This window comes from Carcharhinus amblyrhynchos, chromosome 17, assembly GCF_965287045.1.
Source record: "Carcharhinus amblyrhynchos chromosome 17, sCarAmb.v2.hapA, whole genome shotgun sequence".
Classification (NCBI taxonomy): domain Eukaryota; kingdom Metazoa; phylum Chordata; class Chondrichthyes; order Carcharhiniformes; family Carcharhinidae; genus Carcharhinus; species Carcharhinus amblyrhynchos.
In genome coordinates this window covers 54,836,305-54,848,973 of record NC_137340.1, presented here as the reverse complement: position 1 = coordinate 54,848,973, position 12,669 = coordinate 54,836,305, and the positions used below count along the sequence as shown (strand labels likewise).

The window sequence follows — 12,669 nt, the reverse complement described above, 5'->3', positions numbered from 1 at the left end:
GCTCAGAGCTGTACTCTCACTCTTAATTTCTTTCTTTTCCTCCCCGTTCCTCAATACTAACAGTGCTGTCAGTCCTGCCAGCCTACTGAGTGCTGGTTCAGACAGCACACTGCCCCATTGGGGACCCATAGACTCATGTCCCAGTGCAAAACAGCCAATACTGCAGTGACTGTGAAACGGGACAGATAATAACCAGCTCACCAGGATCGAGGACTCAACTCCTACACTCCCCTGATTCATAGGAGAAGCCTGGCAATCCTGAGACAGCAGCATGGAATCATTATATTCACTCATCTGAAAGACAACAGGCTCTGACAGTACAACACTCTGTCAGTACTGACCCCCTGACAGTGCGGCACTCCCTCAGTACTGACCCTCTGACAGTGCGGCACTCCCTCAGCACTGACCCTCTGACAGTGCAGCACTCCCTCAGCACTGACCCTCTGACAGTCAGCAGTCCCTCAGTACTGACCCTCTGACAGTGCGGCACTCCCTCAGCACTGACCTTCTGACAGTGCAGCACTCCCTCAGTACTGACCCTCTGACAGTGCGGCACTCCCTCAACACTGACCTTCTGACAGTGCCCCAGTCCCTCAGTACTGACCCTCTGACAGTGCGGCACTCCCTCAGCACTGACCCTCTGACAGTGCGGCACTCCCTCAGCACTGACCCTCTGACAGTGCGGCACTCCCTCAGCACTGACCCTCTGACAGTGCGGCACTCCCTCAGCACTGACCCTCTGACAGTGCGGCACTCCCTCAGCACTGACCCTCTGACAGTGCGGCACTCCCTCAGCACTGACCCTCTGACAGTGCGGCACTCCCTCAGCACTGACCCTCTGACAGTGCGGCACTCCCTCAGCACTGACCCTCTGACAGTGCGGCACTCCCTCAGCACTGACCCTCTGACAGTGCGGCACTCCCTCAGCACTGACCCTCTGACAGTGCGGCACTCCCTCAGCACTGACCCTCTGACAGTGCGGCACTCCCTCAGCACTGACCCTCTGACAGTGCGGCACTCCCTCAGCACTGACCCTCTGACAGTGCGGCACTCCCTCAGCACTGACCCTCTGACAGTGCGGCACTCCCTCAGCACTGACCCTCTGACAGTGCGGCACTCCCTCAGCACTGACCCTCTGACAGTCTCCAGGTGTAGGAGTCACTCTGAGCTAAAGCTAACGGGTTGGTGTATATTTTGCGGAATATTCTGGAAATAGACAGCGACACTGTCTGTAGTGCAATCAGATGGATTCATGTTTCTTTTCTGTTTATCTGAACCCAAAATATTTAACAATCGATGGAATTGGATCTCAGACATGGTGATCCTCTCTCCGAGGCTGAGTTTCTCAGGGTTGACAGTTAATCTCTGTTATTTGCTCTCCTGTCACAGCACCTGACCTGGCCTCTCCTGTCTGTCGCAATCCTCACTTCCTTTGGTTCCTCCATGGCCTATGGCTATAATCTGGCAGTGGTGAACTCTCCAGCAGAGGTAAAGTCACTGACCACATCCAGAACCGCGTGGGGGCAGGAATGGGCGAGTGTGAGGCGGGGGGGGGGGGAGGTGGTGGTGTGGAGGGGGAGGGCGAGCGTGGAGGGGGAGGGCGAGTGTGAAGGGGGGATTAGCTGTGTAAATATGTGGGGTTACAGGAATAGTGCCTGGGTAATATGCTCTGTCAGTGTGTCGATGGGCTGAATGGCCTCCGGCACTGTGGGGATTCGATGATATCTTGCTGGAGGAAGCTATCAGTCTCTGAGTCACTCAAACCTCGGGACTGCCAAACTCACAAGGCGATCGGTTAAAGTTGCTGAATGCTTGTGTTTATAATTTAACTCATGGGAGATGGGCATCGCTGGCCGGCATTTATTACCCATCCCTAATTGCCCTTGAGAGGGTGATGGTGAGCTGCCTTCCTGAATCGCTGCAGTCTGTGTAGTGTAGGTACACCCACAGTGCTATTAGGAAGGGAATTCCAGGATTTGTGGGAATAAAAACATTGGGAATATCAGGAATTGACAATAACCACTGTCCAAGTGAGAGGAGCTTTAGCGATGTTCTGGTGTGAATCTGTCTGATTGTCACAAATCATTAAGATGCACAGCTGAGAAAGAAGCCACTCTGCCCATCATCCTCATGCCAGCTCTTTGCTGTGACTATCCAGTTAGCCCCAGCCCCCCTGCTCTATTGTTCAGTCGTTACCCACTTCACTTTTGAAAGTCACACCTGAATTATTTATCCTCAGTACATTAAAGATTTCTACAATGACACCATTCTGGAACGGTTCAACCAATCTCTGTCTGCCCCTCACTTGGTGCTGCTGTACTCAGCCACTGTCTCGGTGTTTGCTGTCGGTGGGATGTGTGGTTCACTGCTGGTCGGGATGCTTGTGGCAAAGTTTGGTCGGTAAGTATCAAAGGCATTGCCTTTCTCTGCCCTGTCTCAGCTGATCCACTGCAGTAACCCTCGTTCAAGCCTTTGCTGTCTCTAGCTGGACGAACCGAATGCAGTCCTGGCTCACAGTCCATCCTCTCTCTTACCTGTGTTTTAGCTGGCACCAAGTCCTGCTACCTAATGCCCCTACCCCTCCCCATCACATGCTCACTAACAGTGGCTGCAAAGCCCTGATTTGAACATGAATATTAATTTGGAATTGGGTCTTAGTTCCATTGCTCCCTATCTCTGGAATCTCTGTTCAACAAACACCAGCCACTCCAGAACCCCTGCTTTTAATTACTCCAAGAAGTCTGACAACACCAGGTTTAAGTCCAACCAATTTATCTTTAAGACTTGAACAGCAGGTTAGTTATAAAGATTCGCATTCTAATCAGTAATCTGTAAACTGTCTGTGCTTTATATGGTCTGTCTGAGGCCAGAACTCTCCATTCGCCTGACGAAGGGGCAAACCCCGAAAGCTTGCGAGTTTACTATCAAATAAATCGGTTGGACTTAAACCTGGTGTTGTCGGACTTTTTACTGTGCTCACCCCAGTCCAACGCCGGCATCTCCACATCATGATTTTAATCACTCCACCACTGGACGCCATTATCTGCTAAACTCTGGAATCCCGGCATCTCCACCCTCCCCACCCACCCACCCTCCCAGCATCTCAACCTCACTTTAATACACCTTAGATCCGACCTAAAGCGGAAAATGCTGGAAAATCTCATCACAGCAGCACCAAGATACTTGTCAATGTACCGATAAAGGAGTTACGGGAGGGAGCCGGAGTAGGACTGGAATGCTTCATATAACCCTTAAAGAGACAGGGATAACTGGGACCCATGTGGGCATCCAGAGCCACAACTTCCACTTGGAGGAAGCGAGATGAGTTTCAGGAGAACTGGTTCTGCCTTTCTCACATTCTGATCATATAATGGGCACTTTTAGCACTTTCTCAGCCCTCTGTATTCTCATTTACATTGCTGCTGTCCAGTTCCACCTCCCCACCCCGATGGTATAAATCTCTGCCGGCTCTCTTTGCTCTCAGCTCTGACAAAGGGTCATCCTGACTCAAAAATGTTGGCTCAACTCCTTCCCCACAGATGCTGTCAGACCCGCTGAGATTTTCCAGCATTTTCTGTTCTGGTTTCAGATTCCAGCACCTGCAGTATTTTGCTTTTATGAAAACTGACCGATTTGACCAAGCGTTAGGTCACCTGACCTGATATTGTGTTCCTGTGGGTTTGGTGTTAATTTCTCCCAAAGCATTGTGGGAAGGTTTTCGATGGGAGCGGCTACATAAATACAAGTTGTTGTTGTGCGGTCGAAGATTCTGCATGGACACTCTCGCTGTTGTGTGTTGGGGGCGCTCTCTATAATATGAGCTCTTTGGTCTCTGGATTGTATGGGAGAATATTCATTGAGAACCTCGGCCATCTCCTGCAGTTCCACCATAGAATCATTGAGGTTTACAGCATGGAAACAGGCCTTTTGGCCCAACTTGTCCATGCTACCCCTTTTTTTAGTCACAAAGCTAGTCCCCATTGCCTGCATTTGGTCCATATCCCTTACCTGGTCTGGTCTACTTCCACAGCTTCTCAACTACTTTCTGAAAATGGCCCAGCAAACCACAGAATCATAGAATCCCTACAGTGCAGTAGGAGGCCACTCGGCCCGTCGAGCTAGCACCAACAATCCCAATCCAGTCCCTATCCCCGTAACCCTGCTAGTTCCCCTGACACTAAGTGGCAATTTAGCACGGCCAATCAGCCTAACCCATGGAAATATATCGGCCACCCACTGTCGCTGGGTCAAAATCCTGGAATTCTCCCCTAACAGCACTGTGGGTATCCCTGCACCACAGGGACTGCAGCAGGTCAAGAAGGCCACTACCTTCTCAAAGGAATGGACAATAAAAACACCAGTCTAGCCAGCAGCGCCTACGCCCTGTGAAAGAATCAAAAAGATTGAAGGAGCGTTTCACACATGGAAATGAACCGAGAGCAGTGGGCGGGGGAAGGTGGGAGGGGGAGGGGGAGGGGGTGAGGGAATGGGATCGATGGGAGGGACCAAGAAGGCAATCCGCGTGAGGAGCCAGAAGACAATGATAGCGCGTTAAACAAGCACGTCACATCTATCTTCACTCAGGAGGAGGAGGAGGATGTAGGTACAGAATTCAGGTAGAGAGACTGTGAGGTTCTTGAACTGTTTGACACAGAGAGTGAAGAAGGATCGGGGGTTATGGTTGGCTTAAAAGTGGATAGATCTCAAAGTCTGGATGAATTATGCCCCAGTTGTGAGTTTGAGGGACCCGGGTTCAAATCCCACTCCGGCAGCTGGTGGAATTTGAATTCAATAGAAAACACCTGGAATTAAGAATCTCGTGATGACCGTGAAACCATTGTCGATTGTCAGGAAAAACTCATCTGGTTCACTAATGTCGTTCAGGGAAGGAAATCTACCATCCTTCCCTGGTCCAGCCTACCTGCAACTCCAGACACACAGCAATGTGGTTGACTCTTAAGGAATGGGCACTAAATTCTGACCCAGCCAGCGACACCCATGTCCCACTGATGAATAAAAAATAACTAAAAAGACTGCTGTGGGAGGCCAGGGAGGAAGTTACAAGAGCCTTAACCCAAATCCTTAATTCCTCTCTGGCCACGGGGAAATGTCCCAGAGGACTGGAGGACAGCTAACATGGTTACATTTTTCAAAAAGGTAAGCGTGCAGGTACAGCAGGCGGTAAAGAAGGTAAATGGTACATTGGCCTTCATTGCGAGAGGTTGAGTACAGGAGCAGGGATGTGTTGTAATTATACAGGGGCCTTGGTGAGGCCACACCTGGAGTATTGTGTACAGTTTTGGTCTCCTTTTCTGAGGAAGGATGTTCTTGCTCTCGAGGGAGTGCAGTGAAGGTTTACCAGGCTGATTCCGGGGATGGTGGGACTGATGTATGAGGAGAGATTGACCAGGTTAGGATTGTTTTCACTGGGATTCAGACGAATGACGGGGGGATCTCATAGAGACTTATAAAATTCTAACAGGACTGGACAGGGTAGATACAGGGAGGATGTTTCTGATGGTGGGGGAGTCCAGAACCAGGATAGATGCAGGAAGGATGTACCCAATGGTCGGGGAGTCCAGAACCAGGGGTCACAGTCTGAGGATTCAGGGTAGACCATTTAGGACGGAGGTGAGGAGACATTTCTTCACCCAGAGAGTGGTGAGTCTGTGGAATTCATTCCCACAGGAAGTAGTTGATGCCAAAACATTGAATATATTCAAGAGGCGGCTGGATATAGCACTCGGGGTGAATGGGATCAAAGGTTATGGGGTGAAAGCAGGATTAGGCGAATGAGTTGGATGATCAGCCGTGATCATAATGAATGGTGGAGCAGGCTTGAAGGGCCAAATGGCCTCCTCCTGCTCCTATCTTCTATATTTCTATGTAAGAAGTGTGGTAGAGATGAACCAGGAAATTACAGACCAGTGAGTCTCACATCAGTGCTAGAGAAACCATTGGAGAAAATTCTGAAGGAGAGAACTAATCTCAACTAGGAAAAGCTCGAGTTAATTCGGGATAGTCAGCATGGCTTTGTCAGAGGGAGATCATGCCCAGCAAATTTGATAGAATTTTTTGAAGAGGTGTGTAGACAAGAGTAGCGCAGTCAATGAGGTTTATATGGATTTCACAAAGCCTTTGGCAAAGTCCTGGGAGACTGATGAGGAAGTTGACACCGCAAGAGTAATGTGGCAAATCGGATCCAGAGCTGGCTGAGTGGTAGGAGACAGAGGGTGGTGGTATGAGGCTGTTCATGTGACTGGAGGCCAGAGTCCAATGGGATACCACAGGGACCTGTTTTCAGATCCTTATTGCTCATGATATAAAGAACAGTACAGCACAGGAACAGGCCCTTCGGCCCACCAGGCCTGTGCTGACACACAATGTCTTTTTAAACTGAATGGCCTTTTGTCTCTATGTGGTCCATATCTCTCTATTCACTGTCAGTTCATGTATCTGTCCAAATGCCTCTTAAAGTGCTATCGTATCTGCTTTTACCACCTCCTTCCAAGCATTTATCACCCTCTGTGTAAAAAAACTTTCCTCTCACATCTTCTTTAAACTTTCCTCCTTTTACCTTAAACCTATGTCCCCAAGTAATGATGTTTCTATCCCAGGAAAAGGACTCTGAATATCCATTCTATTCATGCCTCTTGTAATCTTGTAGACTTCTATCCGCTCACCCCTCAGCCTCCAAAGTTCAAGTGAAAATAAACCAAGTTTTTCCAATCTCTGCTCAGAGCTAATCTCCTCCAAACCAAGCAATGTCCTTGTAAACCTTTTCTGTTCTCTCTCCAAAGCCTCCACATTCTCTGGGTAGTCTGGTGGCCAGAACTATACACAACATTCCAAATGTGGTCTAACTAAAGTTCTATACAACTGCAACATGACTTGCCAATTTTTATATTCTGTGCTTTGACTGATGAAGGCAAGCATGCCATACACTTCCTTGACCACCTCAGCCGCTGGTGTTGCCACATTCAGGGAACTGTGGATCTGTACACCCAGATCCCTCTGTATGTTAATCTTTCTAAGGGTTCTGCCATTTGCTGTTTACTTCCCTCCTGCATTAGACCTTCCAAAATGCATCACCTCACATTTGTCTGGATTAACTTCCATCTGCCATTTCTCCACCCAGGTCTCCAGCATATCTATATCCAGCTGTATCCTCTGACAATCCTCCTCACTATCCACAGCTCCCCCAATCTTTGTGTTGTCTGCAGACTTACTAATCAGATGATTAGTGTATATGTATAAACAATATAGATGAGAATTTGAGGGATTGATAAGTAAGTTTGCAGCTGACATGAAGATTGGCAGGGTGATGAATAGTGAGGAAGAAGGTTGTAGATTACACGATGATTTTGGATGGGTTGGTCAGATGGGCAGAGCAGTGACGGATAGTATTTAACCCTGATAAGTGTGAGATGATGCACTTTGAAAGAAATAACAAGGGAATATTTAATGAATGGCAGGACACTGGGAAGCTCAGAGAAACAGAGGGATCTTGGGTGCTTGTCCACAGATTCCTGGAGACAGCAGGACAAATTAATAAGATAGTTAAGAAGGCATACGGGATACTTGCTTTTATCAGTCGTGGATTAGATTATGAGAGCAGGGAGGTAATGTTTGGAGTTGTACAAAACTTTGATTAGGCCACAGCTGGAGTGCTGTGTGCAGTTCTGGTCACCTCACGAGAGGAAGGATGTGATTGCACTGGAGGGGGTGCAGAGGAGATTCAGAGGAGGTGTTGCTGGGATGGAGTGTTTGAGCTATAAGGAGAGACTGGATAGTCTTGGATTGTTTTCTTTGGAACAGAGAAGACTGAGGGGGGACATGATTGAGGAGTATAAATTATGAGGGGTATGGACAGAGCAGATAGGAAGCAGTTGTTCCCTTTAGTTTAAAGGTTAATAATGAGAGGGCCATAATGTGAAGGTGTGGGGCAGGAGGTTTAGAGGGGATCTAAGGAGAAACTTCCTCATTCAGACAGTAGTGGGAATCTGGAATGTGCTGCCTGGGACAGTAGTGGAGATGGGAAACCTCAGAACTTTACAAAGTACCTGGATGAACACTTGAAATGTTGTAACGTTCTGGGCAAGATGTTGGGAAGTGGGATTAATGTAGATTTATTGTAGTGACTCAAGGGGCTGAACACCTCCTCCTGTTCCTTTCAAAAAGGAATTAATAATTATCAGAGGAGAAAAAATTTGGCAAGTTTATAGGGAGAAGGTGGGAGAGTGGGGGTAGGTACATCGCTCGAGCTGGCACAGAAATGCTGGGCTGATTGACTCTTTTCAAGTTGTACCCATTCTGTGATTCATGTGTTCCTAAGTTCCTGTATGAGATATCTAAGGGTGGTGGGAGGAATCACAGACTCCTGTTGACTTAGCCCTCTGTAAATCATAAGAACATAAGAAATAGGAGCAGGAGTAGGCCATCTAGCCCTTCAAGCCTGCCCTGCCATTCAATAAGATCATGGCTGATCTGAAGTGGATCAGTTCCACTTTCCCACTTTCTCCCCATAACCCTTAATTCCCTTGTCTGTCAAAAACCTATCTACCCGTGACTTAAATATATTTAGCGAGGCAGCCTCCACCACTTCAACGGGCAGAGAATTCCAGAGATTCACCACCCTTTGAGTGAAGAAGTTCCTCCTCAACTCTGATCTAAACTGCACCCCCCGCCTTATTTTGAGGCTGTGCCCTCTAGTTCTAAATCATCAACATCACTACAGAGCTTAAAGTAAAATAAAAATAGCCAGAAGCTTCTGTGAGTGATAGGCGCTGTGGGATCATCACTTCACTCTTACTGTTCAGTGCCTCACCGGAGCTCCATCTGTCTAGCTGGGATTTTACTCCCAACTTCTTCAGAAATGCAGAGTGTGTCTTCAGTGGAACTTCTCGTTCACTGAGAGGAAGACAAGTCACGTTTCTTTATTCCACACCAGCTGCTGTAATGTTGAAATGTTCCAGTGTTTTTGAGGTGAATATGTCAATGTGTAGAGTTGTTAGTGGGTGAGGTTGGTGCTGGGGTGGGTGGTGGAACCGGAGGTATTGTCAGGTTGGGTCAGAGGGGAGTCACCTGGTAGGGACATGCCAGGCTGGGTCAGGGGTTCGGGAGGGGAGTCGAGGGGTTGATTGGCGAGTTGGAGGGTGAGGGCATGGTCAGTGTGAGTGATTGAGGAATCTATTGTATCGTTACCCAGGAATTAGACGGGGGATTTTTCTAACATTTCCTGGGTAACTATCCAGGTAAAGGAACACCTGCCCAAGATATCCGACTCTTAACTCAGAGTTGGAGACTTATTCAAAGATCTCTAGGAATCCAGAGAGTTATCCATTGGAAGCTCAGACTTCCCACTTAATTCCCATGGGGTCTTTGGATCCCACAGCAGATCTGGGAGAGGGAGGTTCATCCATTCTCCGACAATCCAGAGAATGGCAGGTACATGAATGGGAAGTGGAGGTGCTCGCTGTTGTGGGAGGTTGGATGTTTCACTGGTGAGTGTCTCCCACTGCCCATCTCTCCCATTGGTTAACAGGAAGGGGACCCTGGTGTACAGCACGCTCCTGATGTTACTGGCCGGACTCCTGATGGGATTCAGCAAAGTTCTGCACTCTCCAGAAATGGTCATCCTGGGACGCTTCATGACGGGGATCCACTCAGGTAGACAATGAGATTCTGCTGCTCACTTACTCACCACTACTCTCAGAGTAACTGTTCACTGAGAGAGATTTAGAATTGGGTGGAGCGAGAGAGAGAGAGCGGGAAGAATAATAGTAAAGAGAGAGAGGAACGGGATTAGAGGGATCAGTCACAGAGTGTGAGACGGGGAGACAGATAAACAGATCGAGAGAGAAGGATAGAGAGAAGCACAGATAGATTGTTAGAGATGGAGAAAGAAAGGCAAAGAGAGGGCCTCAGATAGAGAGAAAGAAAGAGGGACAATGAGAAAGGGAGAAGGATAGAGATGAGGTGCGAAGGTAACAAGTGGACAGGTTTTAAAGGCTGTGACATTAGTCCCAATAGCAGCTTCTGTCAGCACCTTAACCATTCTTTCCTGCCTGCAGGTATTTCCCTCAGCGTTGTCCCGATGTATCTGGGAGAAATTGCTCCAAAGAATCTGCGAGGATTCCTGGGCTTAGTCCCCACGATCTTCATCTGTTTTGGGGTGTTTACAGCCCAGGTGCTGGGTCTTAGTGAGCTGATGGGGAAGGTAAGAATTCCACACCTTGTCTCCTGCCTGTTTATCCAGTGTCTGATTCCCAGAAACTCACAGTGAATATCACATTCCAGCCAATCCATATACACAGGGATTTGTCTCTGACAGCTGATCTGAACACAGTAAGAAGTCTCACAACACCAGGTTAAAGTCAAACTTTTTGTACTTAAACCTGGTGTTGTGAGACTTCTTACTGTGTTTACCCCAGTTCAACACCAGTATCTCCATGTCATGACTACCAGCTGATCTGAAGACAGCTCCATTGAATCTGTTCCCACTCTGACCAAGAACTCAATCTCACATTTCCACAAAAACAAACAGACTCCATCCCTCTTCCTGGGGCTGTCTAACGCTGGGCCAGTCTGCCCATAACCCTAGTGTATTTCACCCTGATATCAGCTTCTGAACAAGTATTTGTGCCGTCGCTAAGTCCCTGTGTACCACACGCTTTCTCTTCCACTTCTACTCTGCAGCATCCTCCAGTTTCAGTTTGCCTGCTCCTGATTCCCTCATTCCCACCCTTGTTGCCTCTGTGCTCACTATTCCAATTCACACCTTGTTGGTCTCAAACATTCCACACTCTACAAACTTGAAGTGATCGGAAATCCTGCCATCCATGTCCAAATCCCGTTCCCACTCACCGCTGTGTTTATTGATCAAGGTCGGTTCCTCGTAAAACAAAAGCTCCATGTATAATCCTCGTCTTTGTTTTCAGTTGAGGGAGGCACGGTGGCAAAGACGTCACAGCACTAAGGACCCGGGTTCGATTCCCAGCTTGGGTCACTGTCTGTGTGGAGTCTGCATGTTCTCCCCATGTCTGCATGGGTTTCCTCTGAGTGCTCCAGTTTCCTCCCACACTCTGAAAGATGTGCTAGTTGGGTGCATTGGCTGTGCTAAATTCTCCCTCAGTGTACCTGAACTGGCACCGGAGTGTGGCGACTAGGGGATTTTCACCGTAACTTCATTGCAGTGTTAATGTAAACGATACTTTTAACACTAATAAATAAACTTTAAAATCCCTCCCCATCTCCATCAGGCCCACGCCCCTCTAATTCAGACTTCCTGAACATCCCAGTCTCCATCACCTGAGCATTGCCAGCTATCTCCTGGGCTCAAATCTCTAATTCCTCCCTCTACCTCTCCCACCTCCAAATGGTTTCCTCACTCAAGATGTTTCTTAAAACCAGCCTCTTAGACCAAACTTTTGGTCACCTGATCTAATATCGCTTCCTGTTGCTTGGTGTTATGTTTGATAATATTTCAGTGAAAAAGCCTCGGGATGTTTTCCGTGAAGTTGCTGTTGTTGTGTACAATCCTGGGAACATGTCGGGGGCTGTTACCCTGCCTTGAAGGGTAATAATAAGTACTTGCATTTCTAAAGTATCATTCACATCGTCAGGACAACCTAAAGCTTCACAGCCAATGAAGTACTTTTGAAGTGTAGTCCCTCTGTAATGTGGGAAACACAGCAGTCAGTTTGTGCACAGCAAGATCCCACAAACAGCAATGTGATAACGACAAGATATAATTCTCAAGAGGATGCTGGAGCAGAGGTGCCTGGGTGTCTATGTACGTAGATTATTGAAGGTGGCAGGACAGGTGGAGAGAGCAGTGAATGAACCTTACAGTATCCTGGGCTTTAACTCTTAAGAGTACAAGATCGGGGAGGTTGTGCTGAACCTGTACAAGACACCAGTTAGTCCTCAGCTGGAATATTGTGTACAGTTCTGGACGCTACACTGTAGGAAGGATATGTACGCATTGGAGCGAATGTGAATGGTTCCAGGGATGAGAAACTTCAGATCTGAGGGTAGATTGGAGAGGTTGGGACTGTTCTCATCAGAGGGAGGAAGGCTAAGAGGAGATTTGATAGAGATGTTCAAAATCATGAGGGGACCGGACAGAGTAGATAAGGAAAAACTGTTCCCACTCGTAACAGGATTGAGAATGAGGTAGTGTTCCTCTCCACCCCGCTCACAACCTCTCTCCCGCAAAATACCTCCACCAGTTTACATACCCCCAGCGTACCCTCCCCATTGTAGCTGCTCCAGTGTCCTCAACCCTGATGTACCTGCCCCCCGAGTACTCGCCGTGGTGTACCTGCCCCCCGAGTACTCGCCGTGGTGTACCTGCCCCCCGAGTACTCGCCGTGGTGTACCTGCCCCCCGAGTACTCGCCGTGGTGTACCTGCCCCCCGAGTACTCGCCGTGGTGTACCTGCCCCCCGAGTACTCGCCGTGGTGCACCTGCCCCCCGAGTACTCGCCGTGGTGCACCTGCCCCCCGAGTACTCGCCGTGGTGTACCTGCCCCCCGAGTACTCGCCGTGGTGTACCTGCCCCCCGAGTACTCGCCGTGGTGCACCTGCCCCCCGAGTACTCGCCGTGGTGCACCTGCCCCCCGAGTACTCGCCGTGGTGCACCTGCCCCCCGAGTACTCGCCGTGGT

General features: G+C 48.7%; 1 protein-coding gene across 1 annotated transcript in view; it reads left to right on the top strand.

Annotated features, from left to right (window-relative positions):
* LOC145354265 (solute carrier family 2, facilitated glucose transporter member 5-like) overlaps nucleotides 1-12,669 on the top strand; it is a 79,086-nt gene that overhangs the window by 24,395 nt on the left and 42,022 nt on the right. Inside the window, exons 2-5 of the mRNA XM_080205354.1 lie at nucleotides 1,390-1,488; nucleotides 2,240-2,400; nucleotides 9,545-9,669; nucleotides 10,074-10,219. Coding sequence (XP_080061480.1) covers nucleotides 1,390-1,488; nucleotides 2,240-2,400; nucleotides 9,545-9,669; nucleotides 10,074-10,219 — 531 coding nt within the window. The remainder of the gene's footprint in view (nucleotides 1-1,389; nucleotides 1,489-2,239; nucleotides 2,401-9,544; nucleotides 9,670-10,073; nucleotides 10,220-12,669) is intronic.